Source organism: Oryctolagus cuniculus, chromosome 7, assembly GCF_964237555.1.
Source record: "Oryctolagus cuniculus chromosome 7, mOryCun1.1, whole genome shotgun sequence".
In the NCBI taxonomy this organism is placed as follows: Eukaryota; Metazoa; Chordata; class Mammalia; order Lagomorpha; family Leporidae; genus Oryctolagus; species Oryctolagus cuniculus.
Genome location: NC_091438.1, coordinates 42,889,523 through 42,909,834, shown reverse-complemented (window position 1 = coordinate 42,909,834; position 20,312 = coordinate 42,889,523). Strand labels below are relative to the sequence as shown.

General features: G+C 43.3%; 1 protein-coding gene across 7 annotated transcripts in view; it reads right to left on the bottom strand.

The window, feature by feature from the left end:
- The window catches only part of LOC100350760 (GON-4-like protein), a 79,660-nt gene that overhangs the window by 43,258 nt on the left and 16,090 nt on the right, over nt 1–20,312 (bottom strand). For 6 of the 7 annotated variants that reach the window (XM_017345817.3, XM_070077564.1, XM_070077565.1 and 3 more), the window contains 4 exons: nt 3,189–3,379; nt 1,540–1,614; nt 1,299–1,349; nt 300–350 (listed from right to left, as the gene is read on the bottom strand). In XM_017345817.3, the coding sequence (XP_017201306.1) occupies nt 300–350; nt 1,299–1,349; nt 1,540–1,614; nt 3,189–3,379 (368 nt within the window). Of the gene's footprint in view, nt 1–299; nt 351–1,298; nt 1,350–1,539; nt 1,615–3,188; nt 3,380–12,394; nt 12,512–20,312 lie in introns of those variants that run through there. The other variant, XM_051857210.2, reaches the window with a different exon arrangement.

Genomic DNA, 20,312 nt, shown 5'->3' with positions numbered 1-20,312 from the left:
TAGAAAGAAATGGAGGAATGATGGGAAACACAAAACACACATATTTGGAAAATAAGGGGGGAAAGCAGGGCAGAAAAACAAATCCTAAGATGTGTAATGTGCTAAAGCAAATTATATGAGGCAGGGTTAAAATAAGTCTGTGTGATGCGAATCTAAGAAAAATGGAATGGAAAAATCCAAAGCCGGAATTAAAGAAAGATAGGCCAAAAAAAATGTTAACAAAAGAAAGGAAGCACTTGGGTTTCAAAGTTGATGAAGTCTTTCTGGAAAAGAATAACAATTGCCATTTTCAAGTTTACCTTAATTTCATTGGCCTTTTTAATTGGTGAAATATTCCATGTTGGAATTACCTATCAAGAAAGAATATAAATAATTATCTCACTAGCTACATTGCTTGTCATTTTTATCTCTTCTTTACCATCACAAAAGTTATCTAATTAACAAACAGCTGCAGAGATCTACAGATACTGGCTATCCCTGAGGGCATGTTCTCAAATCCTGTCAAAGCTTGATGGAAGAAAAAGAATCTATTTCTTGGCACTCCTCTCCACCACCACCCCTCAACTCCCACTGCCACCACTGCTCATCTGGGTTAAGTCACTGCCTGTGATAATCAGCACCCCATGATTCCATATGAGCACTGGTTTCAGTTCTAGCTACTCCACTTCTTATCTAGCTCCTTGCAGCAGAAGATCACCTGAATTCTTGGGCCCCTGCCACCCACGTAAGGCATTTGGCTGGAATTCCAGGCTCCTAGCTTCAGCCTGGCCCAGCCGAGCCCTGGCCCTTGAGACCATTTTGGGAGTGAACCAGGAATGAAGATCTCATTCTCTCTCTCGGCTCTCTAACCCTGCCTTTCAGGGTTAGATGTATTATTATTACACATGTATTAACTTACTCGAAAAGCAGAATTACAAAGACAAAGGCAGAAAGAAAGAGAGAGAGAGAGAGAGATATCTTCCATCTGCTGGTTCACTCCACAAATGGCCACAAAAGCCAGGGCTGGGCAAGGCAGAAGCTAGGAGCCAGAAACTCCATGTAGGTCTGCCACATTGGTGGCAGGGGCCCAAGCAATCAGGCCATCTTCCTCTGGAAGCAGAACAGCTAGGAGCCCACAGCACCCATGAGGGATGCAGGCCTATGATAACCATTTTATATATTCCTTTTCTACCTGCTTTTCACAAATAATTCTTTAATGAGGCAAATTCAACCACAATTTTGCCTATATTTTTTCCAGATGAATAACCTGGAATTAGAATCTATTTACTATGCTAAATAAAAAAAACCAGAGCACTCACCACTCCTTTCTCCACCACTTCCTTCAGCTTAGAGCGTGTCATCTTAGGCTCCTATGTTAGGGGAAATAGGAAGAAAACAGTCAGTAAAAAAAAAATCCCAGTGTGACAGTTGGGTTTTGAGATGCTAATGTTGCCACCAGACATCAAATTCGTTATAACTTCCCAAGTGACTTCCTATACTTCGCCAGTTTATAGATAACTCTATTCCATGAGATCTAAAGAGTAACAATCAACTACTCACAAACATTGGCATGTCTTCTGTCTCACTGATGGCTGCTTTCATCATAGCTACCACGTGCTCATTTGTGATTACTTCCTGGAGAAAGATGAAATTTCACTTTAAGCAACAAGGGCTTGTCATCTAGACAATATGCATCTCTAAGGAACTCTGCTACACATATGCACGTGATAAATGACAGCTAGCTGGGTGAGGTAAGGCAACTGAAAGTAAAGAAGAAGCCAAGTTTTGGCAGAAGTGTACAGCTTGACAGATGCAGCAGCAAATGGACTCATCTCATCAGCAGCGCTAGAAACAGTAATGGCTCACATAGAGTCTCTATGCATAAAAGAGTAACAAACAGCAAGGACTCTACAAACACTTACATATCAAGAACAACATTTTCATATGGGCAAAGTACTATAGGAGAACTACTAACTGGACAGCTCATCAGATCTCATAGAAGAGCAAATCCACCATGGACATTACCATCTTCAAATATGCTAAACAATAAACACTCAAGAAGGAAGCAGAGCGATGGCTTATCTTTTCAATTTAGCTCTTTTTGAACACCATGTTCAGATTTCACACTGTGCTAAGTAAAAGAGAAAGCTATATTGAAATATAAAATGTTTTGTTGCCATGGTAATAATTAGGCCATTAATCAGGTTTAGGTGAGCCTGAATTCTTGCAGCCCTGCAATATAATGGTTATCTCTTTAACTGTCAGCTTTATTCACCCACCTTCCCAGAATGTACACCCGCATCTCATCCAGAACCTGAACGAGACACAATCATGACCACATGGAATTTAAATTCTACATGAGAGTATCCCAAAAGGCTTCAATCATGCTAAGAAACCACCTTGTTTGTTTATCCGATTAAAGCGGTACCACCCCCACCTTATAAAACAAGCTGAGAAAGGGGAGGGAGGGAGAAGGTTCTTTTAGCCATGGACCACACTTGGAGATACTTTTCCTTCTCTCTCCCTATCTCTTTCTTTCATGGGCAAGCCTCTGGCACACTCATGACAGGTATTTCTCAGTGTGGGGTGGCCCACACTCACGTGTGAATGTACATTCATTCTCTCACTTAGAAATAAATCCTGTTCTCACTTGTGCATGTTACTATGCCTCTGTTTAGAATTCTTGTCTCTGTGGGAGGCAAGATCCTAGATTAAAGAATTAAGATTCACATGTAATGTCAGGTAAATCCATAAAATCAGTAATGCAGAAAACAGAAGTGAAATTTTTGCTGAGGGGGCTGGCCTGTGGCATAGCAGGTAAAGTTGCTGCCTTTAATACCAGCATTCCATATTGGCACCAGTTCATGTAATGTCTGCTCTACTCCTCATCAAGCTCCCTGCTAATGGCCTGGGGAAGGTAGCAGAAAATAGCCCAAGTGTTTGGGCCCTTGCACACATGCTGGGAGAGCTGGATGATGTTCCTGGCTCCTATCTTCGGCCTGGCCAGCCAGGACTGGCTACTGCAGCCATCTGGCGAGTAAACCAGCAGATGGAAGATCTCTGTCTTTTCCTTCCTTTGTAACTCTTTCAGAATAAATAAATAAATCTTAAAAAAAAAAAAAAAAAAAAAAAGAATTTGTTGAGTATTTTTCTGTGCTTTGCATGAAAAGATTCCATTCCAATTACACAACTGGCCCAGTTTTGCTCACATGAAGGATGTTCCGAACATTGACTGCCGTTAGGTTATGCTGCTTGGCACCATCCTCCAAGGTGCGGTCAAGCATGTCATCTAGTTTCAGGTCATAAGCCAAGGTCCCTTCTTCTTGACCCTTTCCATCTCGTTTCCTCTTGGTACCTTTCTTCTTTTTTCTCCTTTTCTCACTTTCTCCACTGTCTTGTTCTGCAAATAAACCAAGAACATCACCAGAATCTTCAAAATGGCTGCTCCAGGAACACAGCCCCAAACGCCAATAGTAAAAGAAAATCAAGCTGGTAGCTGTCTGGTTCTGGAAATCAAAAACTATGATAAGGCAGTGGTGGTAACCAGTGGAGGGGGTATTCATTCTACAGTAGTCACAACAGCTAACATTCACTGAATATTTGATGTCAAGCACTCTTCTACATACTAGATATTAATTCACTTCTTCCAATGAGTAAGTCATGATTATTATTTTCACACAATCCACATAAGAAAATGAAGGCAGAGAAGTTAAAAAACTTTTCCAAGATCCAGTAAGTGACATTAATGCTTTAAAGATAAGCACTCTAGGCCTAGAAGCTGCAGCATTAATCATTACTGTATATACTTCCCAGGTAATACAGCAGAAATCCTAGCTTTGCAAGCTGGCATTGTGGTATGGCAGGTAAAGCCATGCTTGTGACACTGGCAGACCAGACTGAGTGCAGATTTGAATTCCAACTGTTCTGTATTTGATCTGGCTCCCTGCTAATGCACCTTCTGGAAAAGCAGCACAATATGGCCAAAGTGCCTAGGCCCCTGCTACCCATATGGAAGACCAGGACAGAGTCCTAGGCTCCTTCCTGGCTTCAGCCTGGCCCAGACCTGGCTGTTGCAGCCATCCAGAAAATGGAACATCCCCCTTGCTCTCATTCTCTCCTTGTCACTCTGCCTTTTTTTTTTTTCCTTTTAAACATTTATTTATTTATTTGAAAGTCAGAGTTAACAGACAGAAGGAGAGGCAGAGAGAGAGCGCACAAGAAAGAGAGGTTTTCCATCTGCTGGTTCACTCCCCAGCTGGCCACAATGCTTAGAGCTGCAATGATCTGAATCCAGGAGCCAAAGCTTCTTCCAGGTCTCCCATATGGGTGCAGAGGCCCAAGGACTTGGGCCATCTTCTACTGCTTTCCTAGGCCATAGCAGAGAGCTGGATGGGAAGCGGAGCAGCCGGGACTTGAACCGGTGCCCATATGGATGCCAGCACTGCAGGAGACAGCTTTACCTGCTACACTATAGTTCTAGTCCCATCACTCTGCCTTTTAAATAAATAAATTTTAAAACAAAATGAAAGATGGGGCCAGCACTGTGGTAGAGTAGGTTAAAGCTCTAGCCTACAGTGCCAGCATCCAATACGGGCACCGGTTCGAGTCCCAGCTGCTCCACTTCTGATCCAGCTCCCTGCTAATGTGCCTGGGAAAGCAGCAAAGGATGGCTCAAGTGCTTGGGCCCCTGCACCTACGTGGGAGACCCAGAAGAAGCTACTAGCTCCTGGCTTCGGATCAGCTCAACTCTGGGTGTTGTGGCCATTTGGGGAATGAACCAGAGGATGGAAGACATCTCTCTCTCCTCTCCACCTGTCTCTGTTAACTCTTTCAAATAAATAAAAATAAATCTTTAAAAGAATAAGTTAAAAAATACATAACAAAGTGCTTTATAACCAATGAAACATAATTCAAATGTGACTTGTAACTAGCATTATTATTCAGTCTATAAAGGATTTTTTTAAAAGGAATAAACAAACAAACAAACAAAAATCCACCCTATAGTAGTCTCTCTGTTCTACAGGAAACAGGTGCATATATACACCCAGACAAAAGGAAGCACTTCTTAAATACAAGAACTGGTAAGCTCCAGAAGAGATTATCATGAACACCACAACAAGGTTCACATCTCTGCTATTTTTCATCTCTAATATTTGTAAACAAAGACTAGAAAAACACCAACAGCATCCTATACGAGCACGGGTTCCAGCTCCTGCCGGTTGGCTCCTGCCTCCCAGCCAGCGTGCCTGGGAAACAGAAGTGAATGACAGCCCAACTGCTTGGGCCCTACCACTCATGTGGGAGACTTGGATGGAGGTCCTGGCTTCTGGCTCCTGGCTTCTGCCTAGCCCAGCACTAGCCATTGCAGCCACCTGGCTAGTGAACCAATAGATGAAAGATTTCTCTCCCTCTCTGTCTCCTCCCTGCCAATCACCATGCCTTTCAAATAAATAAAAATGAATCTTTTTTAAACAACATTGGGGCTAACACTGTGGCATGACAGGTAAAGCTGCCGCCTGAAGTGCTGGCATCCTATATGGGCATTGGTTCAGCTGCTCCACTTCCCATTCAGCTCTCTGCTATGGCCTGGGAAAGCACTAGAAGATGGCCCAAGTCCTTGGGCCCCTGCACTTGCATGGGACCTGGAAGAAGCTCCTGGCTCTGGATTGGCACAGCTCCAGTCATTGCAGCCATCTGGGGAGTGAACCAGTGGATGGAAGACCTCTCTCTCTCTCTCTGCCTCTGCCTCTCTGTAACTCTGCCTTTCAAATAAATTAATTTAAAAAAAAAAATTAACACTGGGACCAGCACTGTGGTATATAACAGCATCCCATATGGGCACCGGTTTGAGCCCCAGCTACTCCAATACAGCTCCCTGCTAATGTGCCCGGGAAAGCAGTGGAAGATGGTCCAAGTCCTTGGGCCCCTACATCCACGTGGATGAAGCTCCTGGCTTCGGCCTGGCCTAGTCTGGCCATATAGCCATTTGTGGAGTGAACCAACAGATGGAAGACCACTCTCTCTCTCTCCCTCTCTCTCTCCAACACTGCCCTTCAAGTAAATAAAATAAATCTTGAAAAAAAAAAAAAAAAAAAACAGAGAGAAACAGCTTAACATCAAGTTAATGTTCTCTGTTTAAACAGACTCTATGACTTTTTTTTTTTTAGGCAGAGTTAGACAGTGAGAGAGAGAGAGACAGAGAGAAAGGTCTTCCTTCCGTTGGTTCACCCCCAAAATGGCCACCACGGCAGGCGCGCTGTGCTGATCTGAAGCCAGAAGCCAGGTGCTTCCTCCTGGTCTCCCACGCGGGTGCAGGGCCCAAGCACTTGGGCCATCCTCCACTGCCTTCCTAGTCCACTGCAGAAAGGTGGACTGGAAGAGGGGCAACCGGGACAGAACCGGCGCTCCAACCAGGACTAGAACCTGGAGTACCAGCACCGCAGGCGGAGGATTAGCCTAGTGAGCCGCGGCACCAGCCAGGCTCTATGACTTTCAAGCTGCTCCCTGGCAGTGTTACTCATTGAGAATGTATCAGTAATAAAAAAATTGCTTCCATATTGATAGATACATATAAGTTTAGTAACTGCTTCCAACTCTCAATCTAATAATTCTTACACAGAAAGACTAACAACAGTAAAGATATTCATTACAATATTGTTTTAGAAAAAACATGGAAAGTACACAAACATTCCATATTAAAGGAATGGTTACATGAATATATGCATACACTGGATTGTAAACAAGCCAATAAAATGAATTTTTAAATAAAGGGCACACAAGTAAAGATATCTGCAAAGAACTAATATATTGTACATATATAAGGAATAATTGTACATACTATATATATATAAGGAATATATATATAAGGAATATATATAGCATTTCAATATTTATAGAGTATATAAAGATTATATCAGGGTAAATGGCAAATCATTTTAGACATATATCATTTCTTTGTGTTGGGAACATTCTAAATCCTATTATTCTGAAACATTCAATTACTGTTTTAACCCAAGTTATCCTACTGGGCTATAGAACATTAGAAGTTACTTCTCCTTTGGCCAGCGCCGCGGCTCAATAGGCTAATCCTCCACCTAGCGGCGCTGGCACACCGGGTTCTAGTCCCGGTTGGGGCGCCGGATTCTTTCCCGGTTGCCCCTCTTCCAGGCCAGCTCTCTGCTGTGGCCCGGGAGTGCAGTGGAGGATGGCCCAAGTGCTTGGGCCCTGCACCTGCATGGGAGACCAGGAAAAGCACCTGGTTCCTGCCTTCAGATCAACGCAGTGCGCCGGCTGCAGCGCGCCAGCCATGGCGGCCATTGGAGGGTGAACCAATGGCAAAAGGAAGACCTTTCTCTCTGTCTCTCTCTCTCACTATCCACTCTGCCTGTCAAAAAAAAAGAAGTTACTTCTCCTATCCAAATACACCCTGTGTCCACTCCTTCCCCAAAACCCTTCTCAGGCTTGGTAAGAACACTATTCTATTCTCTATTTCTTTGAGATCAACTTCAACTTCTGCTCATAAGGTTGGACATACTTTCTGTTTTGGCAGCCAGATCAGCTGCCGTCAAGAGCAGAGCTTTAAATGGAAATTTTACACACATGGGATCAAGATCTTGAAACATTCTTCAAAAAATTCCAACAGGAGATGATACATAGCTTTAGCAATACAATCCTGAAGACAAAGCACACAGCAGAAGTGGTTCAGTTAGAAGTTGGCACTATGGCGTAGCGGGTAAAGCTGCTGCCGGCAGTGCCAGCATCGCATATGGGCACCAGTTTGAGATCCAGCTGCTCCACTTCCGAACCAGCTCTTTGCTATGGCCTGGGAAAGCAGAAAATGGCCCAAGTCCTTAGACCCCCTACACCCAGATGGGAGGCCCAGAAGAAGCTGCTGGCTTTGGATCAGTCCATCTCTGGCCATTGTGGCCATCTAAGAAGTGAACCAGTGGATGGAAGACCTCTCTCTCTCTCTCTCTGCCTCTGCCTCTCTGTAACTCTGCCTCTCGAATTAAAAAAAAAAAAAAAAAAGTGGCTCAGTCAAAACAAAAGTGGCCCAGTCAACAGCAAAGGTTGGGGCTGGCACTGTGACGTAGCAGGTAAAGCCGCCGCCTGCAGTGTCAGCATCCCATAGAGGTGCCAGTTCAAGTCCTGGCTTTTCCACTTTCGATCCAGCTCTCTGCTATGGTCTGGGAAAACAGTGGAGGATGGCCCAAGTCCTTGGGTCCCTGCACCCACGTGGGAGACCTGGAGGAAGCTCCTGGATCCTGGCTTTGGATCGGCGCAGCTCTGGCTGTTGCAGCCAATTGGAGAGTGAGCCAGTGATGGAGGACCTCTCTCTCTCTCTGTCCTTCCTTCTCTCTGTGTAACTCCAACTTTCAAATAAATATATAAATCTTAAAAAAAAAAAAAAAAAAGAACAAAGTTCATGGTGAAAGTTTTTTAGGAAATGTCTGCTGACTTTTTGGAGGACAAAAGAATCATAACGTCTGCTTACTGTGAGACTGATTTGAGCTAAAGTTTCAGCAAAAAAAACACAGGGGAAAGTTTCAGCGGAAAGCACTTTCACAACATCACAACCATCCTGCTCTTCCGTCTCATCAAGGGTAATTTTACAAGAGTTTTGATAGGAAATCATTAGTTATTCACCTTACAGTCCTAACCCGGCTCCTTTTTTTTTTCCTGCTTCCTAGTCTTAAAAGTTTCAAAATGCACCAGCGCTGTGATACAGTGAGTAAAGCCACCACCTGCAGCACTGTCATTCCATATGGACACAGGTTTGAGTCGTAACTGCTCCACTTCCAATCCAGCTCTGTTATGAGTTGGGAAAGCAATAGAAGGTGGCCTCTCTCCTTGAGTCCCTGCACCCGCATGGGAGATCCAGAAAAAGCTCCTGGTTCCTGGCTTTGGATTCGCCCAGCTCCAGCTGTTGCAGCTCTTTGGGGAGTGAACCAGCAGATGGAAGACCTCTCTCTCTGCCTCTCTGTAACTCTGCCTTTCAAATAAATAAATAAAATCCTTTTAAAAAAAGTTTTAAAGGGCAAAAATATATATTCAATTAAAAATATTAAAAAGGACTGCACTGACATGGTTATATTCCCAAACCCTTAGTATATTAGAGATGGATTAAATGGCTGGTATCATTACTTACAAAAGTATTTTAAAGTTGACGGACCACCTTACACTGAGAAATAAAAGTGTGTGTGTGTGTGTGTGTGTGTGTATACACATATATATATATTTTAAAGATTTTTATTTTTTTGAGAGGTAGAGTTACAGACAAAAAGAGACAGAACAAAGGTCTTCCAGGCCGGCACCGTGGCTCACTAGGCTAATCCTCTGTCTGTGGTGCCAGTACTCCGGGTTCTGTCCCAGTTGCTTCTCTTCATCCTGCTCTCTGCTGTGGCCCAGGAAGGCAGTGGAGGATGGCCCAAGTGCTTGGGCCCTGCACCTGCATGGGAGACCAGGAGGTAGCACCTGGCTCCTGGCTTCGGATCGGCGCAGCACGCCGGCCGTGGTGGCCATCTCGGGGGTGAACCAAGAGAAGGAAGATCTTTCTCTCTAACTCTGCCTATCCAAAAAAAAAGGTCTTCCATCCACTGCTTCACTCCTCAAATGGCCTCAACAGCTGGAGCTGAGCAGATCCAAAGCCAGAATCTTCTTGGTCTTCCACATGAGCCAGGGGCCCGAGCACTTGAGCCATCTTCCACTGCTTTCCCAAGCCATTAGCAGAAAGCTGAATCAGAAGAGTAGCAACTGGGACAGGAACCAGTGCCCATATGGAATGCCAGCACCACAGACAGAGGCTTAGCCTCCTATGCCATGGCCCCATAAAGTTTATATTTTAAAAAATATTTTTTCCTCGAAACAAACATCTTTTAATTCAATTTTTCAATAAGCTTCATGAAGTTCCTTCATACTTGCTGTCTTTGTGAAAACTCAACTGGCTATAACATACATGCCTTGGTTCTCTGTTCTGTTGGTATGTATGTCTGTTTCCATGGCAGTACTGTGTTGTTTTGGTTACTACAGCTTTATGACATGTTTTTGTTAATTTTATTGGTTTTTTAAAAATTTTATTTATTTATTTGAAAGGCAGAGTTACAGAGAGGCAGAAGCAGAGAGTCTTCCATCCATTGGTTCACTCCCCAAATGGCCACAACAGCCCCAGCTAGACCAATCCAAAGCCAGGAGCCTGGAGCTTCTTCAGTTCTCCCATGCAAGTACAGGGGTCCAAGCATTTGGGCCAACTTCTACGGCTTTCCCAGACCACAGCAGAGAGCTGGATCGGAAGTGGAACAGCTGGGACTTGAACCGGTGCCCATATGGGATGCTGGAACTACACGCAGCAGCTTTACCCGCTAAGCCACAGTGCCAGCCCCTGTAATATGTTTTGAAGTCAGGTACTGCAATGCCTGCAGTTTTATTCTTCTTGTTCAGGATTGTCATTTGGCTTTGACTTGCCTCAACCTGGGCCATTCGGCCACTTAGGGAGTGAACCAGCAGAGAGAAGAGATCTCTCTCTGTCTCTCTCTCTCTCTCACCCCACCCCTGTAATTCTGCCTCTCAATCTTTCAAGGCTAAGGCAGATGCTGGAAGCCAAATAATAAAGAGAGGAGATCCAAGAGTGGTGCAGAGAAAGAAGTTTGGACTTAATGCGGGAAAAGAGTAAATGAGATGAGAAGGGAGCCTTTGAGAAAAGAAATTTACATGAAAATTTTTAGTAATTTTCACTGTATATTGTACTAAGTAGTTCCCTTTTTGCTGCTTCCTTAAAAGACCACTGATAGAGATGGACACTGGGTTCTGCAGTTAGGATACCACTTTAGGACACCTCCATCCCATATGCCATGTCCTGGTTTGAGTCTTGACTCCACCCTTTCTGATGCAACTCCTACTTGTACAAACCCTGAGTGGCAGTGCTAATGGGTCAAGCACTTGGGTCTCTGCCACTGACATGGGATCTGAATAGGGTTCTAGGCTCCTGGCTTTGGCCTGGCCCAGTCTTGGCTGTTGGGAGCATTTGCAGAGTGAACTGGTCTGTCTCTCTTTCTGCCTTACAATTTAAAAAAGCAGAGGCTGGTGCTTTGGCATAGTGGGTTAAGCCTCTTCCTGCAGGGCCAGCATTCTATATTCCGCATCCATGTGGGAAACCTGGAGGACATTCCTGAATTAGGCCTGATCCAGTCCTAACCATTGTGGCCATTTGGGGAATGAACCAGAGGATAGAAGTTCTCTCGTTCTCCCTCTCCTTCTATGCTGTGGCGTAGTGGGTAAAGCCGCCGCCTGCAGCGCCAGCACCAGATATGGGTGCTGGCGCGAGTCCCAGGTGCTTCACTTCCAATCTAGCTCCCTGCTATGGCCTGGGAAACCAGCAGAAGATAGCTCAAGTCCTTGGGCCCCTGTGCCTGCATGGCAGACCCGGAGGAAGCTCTTGGCTCCTGGCTTCAGATCAGTGCAGCTCCAGCGGCTGCAGCCAATTGGGGAGTGAACCAGCAGATGGAATACCTTTCTCTCTCTCTCTCTCTCTAACTCTTTCAAATAAATAAATAAGTCTTTAAAAATAATGTGATAAAAAATTTTAAAAAGGAAAATAAACGAATAAACAAAAATTGGAAAAGAAGGTAATCACTAGTAAAGAGCTTTATCATATTTTGGGTACTTTTTAGAGTTATTTATATTCCTTTTTATTTTTTTAATTAATTTATTTGAATGGCAGAGTTACAAAGAAAGAGGGAGAGATACAGAGATAAAGAGATCTTCTATCCTCTGGTTCATACCCCAAGTGGCTACAATGGGTAGGGCTGGGCTAGTGGGAGCCAGGAAGAACTCCATCTGAGTGGCAGGGACTCAAATACTTAGGCCAATTTCTGCTGTTTTCCCAGGCACATTAACTGGATTGGAAGTGGAGCAGTGGAGACCTGAACTAGTACTCTTATAGGATGCAGCATTGCAAGCAGTGGTTTATTCCACTATGCCACAACGCCAATCCCTGTTTCTTTTATATCTGACACCTTGTTGGGATATGCCTCAAGTCAGACCATTTTTGTTTAGATTGCACAAATATAAAATGTGTTTATTTGAATCCCACTTTTCTCACCCTTAAAATCCTTATCAGAACACATTCACTGCCATTAAAAATTCTGTATCCATTCACATTAGCTACAAAAAATTAAATACCTAGAAATAAAATTAACTATGGAAATGAATAATGTCAACAATGAAATTACAAAACACTGATAAAAAAATGGAAGAGGACATATAAAAATGGTGGCATCCCATGTTCATGGATTAGAAGTGTTAATATTGTTAAAATGGTCATATTACCCAAGCAATCTTCAGATACAGTGCAGTCCTTATTCAGATGCCAATGACATTCATTACAGAAGGAGAGAAAATAATCACAAAATATACATACAGGGGCCTGTGCTGTGGTGTAGCAGGTAATGCTGTCCCTTGTGGCACCGGCATCACATGTGGGCACCAGTTCAAGTTCTGGCTTTTCCACTTCCAATCCAGATCCCTGCTAATGTGCCTGGAAAAGTAGCAGAAAATGTCCCAAGTGCTTGGGCCCCTGCACCCATGTGGGAGCCCTGGAAGAAACTCCTAGCTCCTGGCTCCTGGCTTCTTGCTTTGGATCAACCCAGCTCTAGCCATTGTAGCCATTTGGGGAGTGAATCAACAGATGGAAGCCCTCTCTGTCTCTCGCTCTCTCTATAACTCTACCTCTCATATAAATAAAATCTTTAAAAAAAAAAGAAATTGTGGTATATTTATATAGTATGGAATATTACTCAGTCATAAAAAAATGAAAGCCTGTATTTTGCAACAAAATAGATGCAACTTTAAACCATTATGCTTAGTAAAATAAGCCAGTCCCAAAAAGACAAATACCATGTTTTCCCTGATCTGTGGTAACTAACAGAGTACCAAAAAAATGTAATGTATAGGAGTGAAATAGACATTTTGAGATTCAATGATTATTTACAGCCCTTGTCTCTACTGTTGAGGAACAGTATTTTTTGTTTCTTACTATTTGTTGAATTCCTTACTTAGTTTAGGGTTACTCTTATGAGTATAAAATAGACCGAGAGTAGATCATTGTAAAAATTAAAGGAAGGGGGGCTGGAGCTGTGGCATAGCGGGTTAAAGCCCAGGCCTGAAGTGCCAGCATCCCAAATGGGTGCCGGTTCTAGTTCCAGCTGCTCCTCTTCCAATCTAGCTCTCTGCTATGGCCTCGGAAAGCAGTAGAAGATGGCCCAACACCGGTTTGAGACCAGCTGCTCCACTTCCAATCCAGCTCTCTGCTATGAGCTGGGAAAGCAGTAGAAGATGGCCCAAGTCCTTGGGCCCCTACACCCACGTGAGAGACCCAGCAGAAACTCCTGGCTCCTGGCTTCAGATTGGCGCAGCTCTGGCGGTTGCGGCCAATTAGGGAGTGAACCATCGGATGGAAAGACCCCCACCCCCACCTCTCCTCTCTCTGTGTAACTCTTTCAAATAAATAAATAAATCTTAAAAAAAAAAAAAAAAAAGATGACCCAAGACCTTGGGCCCCTGCACCCACGTAAGAAACCTGGAAGAAGCTCCTGGCTCCTAGCTTCGGATCGGCGCAGCTCCAGCCATTGTGGCCAGGCCATCTGGGGAGTGAACCAGCAGATGGAAGACCTTGCTCTCTGTAACTCTTTCAAATAGATAAAATAAATCTTTTAAAAAAAAAATTAAAAGAAAGAATGAGAAAGGAAAGAAGGTGGAAGTAGGAGGGAGATTAGGGTGGGAAGTATTAGTAGGGTCCTAAATGTGTATATGAAATACATGAAATTTTTTTCATCTTAAAAAATTTTTTTAAAATAATAAAATAAATTAAAAAAAAACAAAAAACAAAAAACAAGAAGAATCCAGCAGAGGGTGCCTTCACCAGCACGTTATCACTCTGGGCAACTGAGGCTCACCTCTAAGGACCTCTGAGAGACTATGTAGAGCACACCTCAGAACTGTGGCACTGGAGGGATCGGCGTTGCAGCACAGAGGGGTAGGCCGCCTCTTACAACACCAGCATCTCAAATATGAGCACCAGTTGGAGTTCCAGGTACTCTACTTCCCATCCAGTTCCCTGCTAATGTGCCTGGGAATGCAGCAGAAGATGATCCAAGTACTTGAGCCCCTGCACCCACATGGGAAAACTGGATGAAGTTCCTGGCTCTTGACTTTGGCCTGGCCCATCCCTGGCTGCTGTGGCCACTTGGGAAGTGAACCAGCAGATGGATGATCTCTCTCCTGGGTCTCCCTCTAACTCTGCCTTTCAAATGAATAAATAAATCTTAAAAAAATAAAAACAGAAGTCTAACTATGTGGTTAAACTATCCCCATGTTTAAATTATAGCAGAAACAATTTTTATTTCTGATCTTGACACCAAATTTATTAGGGAATATTGGTCTGTAATGAAATCTAACACATTTGAATTCTAGCACATTTCATAGGCAAGCCACAAAACAATATATAATGTGATTACTTCTTATTCTGTTTTAGAAATAATCCTTTATGTTACTTTTTAAAATACTGGGATACCACTGACTCCAAGAATTCTAAAATAGAAACTTTAAAAAGGGAAGCCACTGATTTTTCAGAATCAGACTGGAAAAAAAACAAAAAGAAAATCTAATTTTTCCTTTCATAAGATAATTAACTAGAGAAGGTGGCTAAAAACAAGATATTTCCTGAGAAACAGACTTAATCATATAAACAATAAACTGAAAGAAAAATGCACAGTAAAGTGGGATGAAATCAGAAAAACACGGGTGAGTTCTGTAATATCTGAATCAATAAGTGGCTCAGACCTATTAAAGGGCTGCTTAACATCATCATCAGGGGCCGGCGTGTGGCGCAGTGGGTTAACGCCCTGGCCTGAAGCACCAGCATCCCATATGGGTGCCGGTTCGGGTTCCGGCTGCTCCACTTCCGATCCAGCTCTCTTCTATGGCTTGGGATAGCCGTAAGAGATGGCCCAAGTCTTCGGGCCCCTGTACCCACATGGGAGACCTGGAAGAAGCTCCTGGCTCCTGGCTTCGGATCGGCACAGATCTGCCGGTGCGGCCAATTGGGGAGTGAACCATCGGATGGAAGACCTCTCCTCTCTCTGTGTAACTCTGACTTTAAAATAAATAAATAAATCTTTAGACAAACAAACAAAAAAACCAACACCATCAAAAACATGGACAGTACATCTGGTTCTGGCCATGACAAACTATTTTTTTATTAGGTTAACTTTCCTGCCAAACACAATGATAAAGCTACATAAAAGTAGAACAAAATAAATACAGCAACAATCTGAAGGACTGGATAATAACCACTCTGGACAGGATAGATGGAGTTGTGATCCTTGAGAAGGGAAGCACATAAGGAGAACCTAAACTGAAGGCAGCAGTCTTGCTTGGCAAAGAAGATATAAATTAGGAGCAACCAAAATAGCTAAGATTGAGAGATAAAACCCTGCGGAGGAGGAAACTAAGGAAAAATGAGTCAAATAGTCTCTGTAGAAATCCCTTTTAAATTCTGGTTGACTCTTAAGCTATGCATAAACAGAATGAAACTCAAAGAAACCCAGAAGGAAATAGCAACTATGAAGCTAAAGACCAAATGCACCATGGGCATTTGGCACAGCAGTTAAGTAGCCACTTGGGACACTCCCATCCCACATTGGAGTGCTTGGTTCCAGTCCCAGCTCTTCTGCTTCTGATCTGACTTCCTCCCAATGTACACCCTGGGAAGTAGCACACGATGGTTCAAGTGCTTGAGTCCCTCACACCCACATGGGAAACTGGATAGAGTTCTGGGCTGAGGCTGAGGCATAACCCAGCCCTAGCTGCTGCAAGCACTGGACAGTGAAAACACAGATGGAAGATCTGTCAGTCTGAATCCCTTTCAGGTAAAGTAAAAATAAACAAAAAAATCTGTAAAAAATAAAGAGCAGAGGCTATCGCTGAACTATACCAGATTAAGACTCTGTTTGCAATGTCAGCATCCTGTATCAGAGCACCAGTTAGAGTCCAGGCTACTCTGCTTCCAATACAGCTGCCTGTTACTATGCCTGGGAAAGCAGCAAAAGATGGCCTAAACACTTGAGTTCCAGGCTCCTGGCTCTGCCTTAAACCAGTCCCAGCAGTTATAGCCATTTGAGGGAACCAATAGATGGAAGATCTATCTCTTGATCTCCTCCCTCGTCAATGTATCAAAAAAAAAGCTTTTCACAAAATCCAACCCAATTCACTTTAATCATCTAGAAAATAATTCATTCTCAATATGATAAATGACAGCTATAAACAATCTACAGCAAGGGGCAGGAGTTGCAGCACAGAAGGTTAAGCCTCCACCTGAAATGTCACAACCCATATCACAGTACCTGCTTCAATTACCAGCTACTCTTGAGCTTCAGATCCAGCTTCCTACTAATGCACCTGAGAGGTGATGGCCCAAGTACTTGTGATCCTGCCAAGTAGGGAACCCAGATACAATTCCAGACTCCTTACTTTGGCCTGACCCAGCCTTGGCTGTTGTGAGCATTTGGGTAGTGAATCAGCAGATGAGAGCCCTCTCCCTCTGTTACTCTGCCTTTCAAATAAACAAACAAATTAAAAAAAAATAAATTAAATAAATTAAAAAATAAAAAATGCAGCTCAATGGTGAAAGATTAAATGCATTTCCCCTAAGATCAGGAAAAAAAAATACACACATTAAAGGTGCCTACAAATGCAATGACAGAGAAATGGATAAATGAACACGGGACGGACAACAGGAAGGAAGGTAAGCAGCAAAGATGGATAAATGGATTAGAAAAGGAAGAAAAAACTCTATATTCAGATAACATAATTATCTATGTAAGAATCTCTAAAGTATGTACAAGAAAGCACACAGAGATAGTATGTGAAATTAGCAAGATCACAGGATAGAAAGTAAAATATCAAGATTCACTATATACTAGCAACGAACAATCAGAAATTAAAAAAAGAATACTAATACTAGCATTGAAAAGAGAAAAATCTAGGTGTTCATAAATTTAAGAAAATATAGGAAAATATTATATGCTAAAAACTGCAAAATAGGGGCAAGTGTTGTGGCACCTTGGGATGAGCTGCCATTTAGGACATCCAACATCCCCAATCTGAGGGCCTGGATTGTTACAGCTCTTCCACTTCTAATCCAGTTTCCTGCTAATGCACCTGGGAAGGTATTGGATGATGGTATAAATATCTGGGTCCCTGCCACCCACGTGGAACATCAAGATGGATTTCCTGGCTCCTGGCTTTAGCCTGGCCCAGCATTAGTTACTAATGGCACTTAGAGGAGCCAGTACTGTGGCACAGTAGGTTAATCCTCATAGTTCAAGTTTCAGCTGTTCCACTTCCAATTCAGCTCCCCTGCTAATGGCCTGGGAAAGCAGAAGCAGATTAACCAAGTGCTTGGGCCCCTACAATGGGAGACCCGGGAGAAACTCCTTGGCTCCTGGCTTCTGATCGGCCCAGCTCTAGTCATTGTGGCCATTTGGGGAGTGAACCAGCAACGTAAAACTTCTCTCTATGTCTCTCCCTCTCTCCATCTGTAACTCTACCTCTCAAGCAAATAAATAAATCTTAAAAAAAAAAAAAAAAGTTTTAAAAAATGGCATTTAGAGAGTGAACCAGCAGATGGAAGATAGGTGTCTCTCCTCTCACCTTGTCTCTCCACCTTTCAAATAAATAAATTAAAAAAAAAAAAAAACTAAAAACTACTGTTGAGAGAAAAACCTAAATAAATGAAGAGAGCTATTTCCATATCATTATTGAACTCAGCAATCAAACAATTCTCTCAAATTCATCCATGGATTTATCACTAATCAATAGTAAAGCAAGCATTTTTATAGAAAATGACAAACCAATTTTAAAACTTATAAGGATGTACAAAGAACCTAAAACAGCCCAACAATCTGGTTAAAAATAAATTAGGTGCCAGCATTGTGGCACAGCAAGTAAAGCTACCTACTTCAACACCAGCATCCCATATGGATGCCAGGTTCGAGTCCCAGCTGCTCCACTTCCAATCCAGCTCCCTGCTTATGCGCCTGGGAAAGCAGCAGAGATGACCCAAGTGATTGGGTTCCTGAACCCATGTGGCAGACCTGGAAGAAGCTCCTGGCTCCTGGCTTCTCTCCAGGCCAGCCCCAATTGTTACAGCCATCTTGGGAGTGAACCGTTGGATAGAAGGTATCTCTACCTCTTCCTCTCTCTCTCTCTCTCTAACTCTGTGTTTCAAATAAACAAAAATAACGCTTCTAAAATAAATAAAGAACAACTTGAAAGAGACTACTTGACTTCTACATTTATTCTGTCATAGTAATCAACACTATGTAATATCATTCAAAGGTTACACACATGGATCAAGGGCATGCAATAGAGTCTAGAAAAATATCCACATGGGGTCAGCATTGTGGCACAGTGGATTAAACCACCACTGGAATGCTGACATCTTACAAGAGAACCGGCTGGAGTCCTAGCTGCTTCACTTCTAATCTAGCTCCCTGTTTGTGTGTCTAGGAAAGCAGGGAAAGATGGCCCAAATGCTTAGGCCCCTGCCACCCATGAGGGAGACCTAAATGGAGTTTTAGGCTCCTGGCTTTGGGCTGCCCTATCCTGGCTGTTGCAGGCATTTGGAGAGTGAACCAGCAGAGCGAAGATTTTGTGCTCGCTCTCTCTCTCACTCTCTCTCTCTGTGCCTCTCAAAGAAATTCAAGTAATCTTGTGACAAGTAATAATTTGACAAAGGTGTAAAAGCAATTTAATGGAAAAAGGACTATTCTCAATAACGAATGCTGAAATAACTGAACATCTCTATGCAAAAGGAGAACCTCTACCAATCCATAACTTTTAAAAAAATTAACTCAAAATAAAGCATATATTAAAATGTAGTATGCTAAAATATGACATATAAGGAAACTGCAATCTTAGGCTAGATGATATGACACCATAAAGGAAAAACTTGAATTAGTTCCCCATGCTAAAAATGAAACAATTTTAGTATACTAAATAATAGCAGTATTAGGCCGGTGCCATGGCTCAATAGGTTAATCCTCCATCTGCAGCGCCGGCACATGGGGTTCCAGTCCCAGTCGGGGCGCCGGATTCTGTCCCGGTCCCTCCTCTTCCTGTCCAGCTCTCTGCTGTGGCCTGGGAGTGCAGTGGAGGATGGCCCAAGTGCTTGGGCCCTGCACCCTCATGGGAGACCAGAAGAAGCACCTGGCTCCTGGCTTTGGATCAGCACGGTACGCCGGCCCCAGCGGCCATTGGGGGGTGAACCAACGGAATAAGGAAGACCTTTCTCTCTGTCTCTCTCTCTCTCACTGTCCACTCTGCCTGTCAAAAAAAAAAAAAAAAAAAAAGTAATAACAGTATTGAACTATAATGCATAAAATAAAACAAATAACCAGGAATCCATACTTTATATACAAAACTAAATAAAATGAGGGCAGCTCTTCTTTATACAAAAACTTTCTTAATGCAGAAGGAATGAGACAGGAAAAAAAAAAAAAAAACAAACCCACCATTAGAACTACAAAGTAAGGGATGGGCACTGTGGTGCAGGAGGTTAAGCTACTGTTGCAATGCCTACATCCCAAATCAGAGCAACAATTCAAGTCCCACTTATCTCAGTTTTAATCCAGCTCCTGGCTGATGTACCTAGAAAGCAGTGGATAAGGGCTCAAATACTTGGGACCTGGCCACCCATGTGGGAGATGTAGTGGGAGTTCCTGGCTCTTGGCTTCAGCCTGGCTCATTCCTGGATGTTGCAGCCATTTAGGAAGTGAACCAGAGGATGGAAGACATATCTCACTCTCTCTTTCTCTCTGTAAATCTTCAAAAAAATTTTTTTGAAAAAATTTCAAAGAGGCCTAACCCTATAAAAATTTCCACCTAACAAAAAAGAAGTGCACAGGGGCTGGCACTGTGGCGCAGCGGGATAACGTCCTGGCCTGAAGTGCCAGCATCCCATAGGGGCGCTGGTACTAGTCCCGGCTGCTCCTCTTCCAATCCAGCTCTTTGCTATGGCCTGGGAAAGCAGCAGAAGATGGCCCAAGTCCTTGGGACCCTGTACCCACGTGGTGGGAGACCTGGAAGAAGCTCCTGGCTCCTGGCTTTGGATCAGCGCAGCTCCAGCTGTTGCGGCCAATTGGGAGTGAACCAGCAGATGGAAGGCCTCTCTCTCTCTCTCTTTCTGCCTAACCCTGACTTTCAAATGAATAAATAAAACTTTAACTTTTTAAAAAAAAAGTGCACATGCTCACCAAAAGATACACAGTAGAATGTTC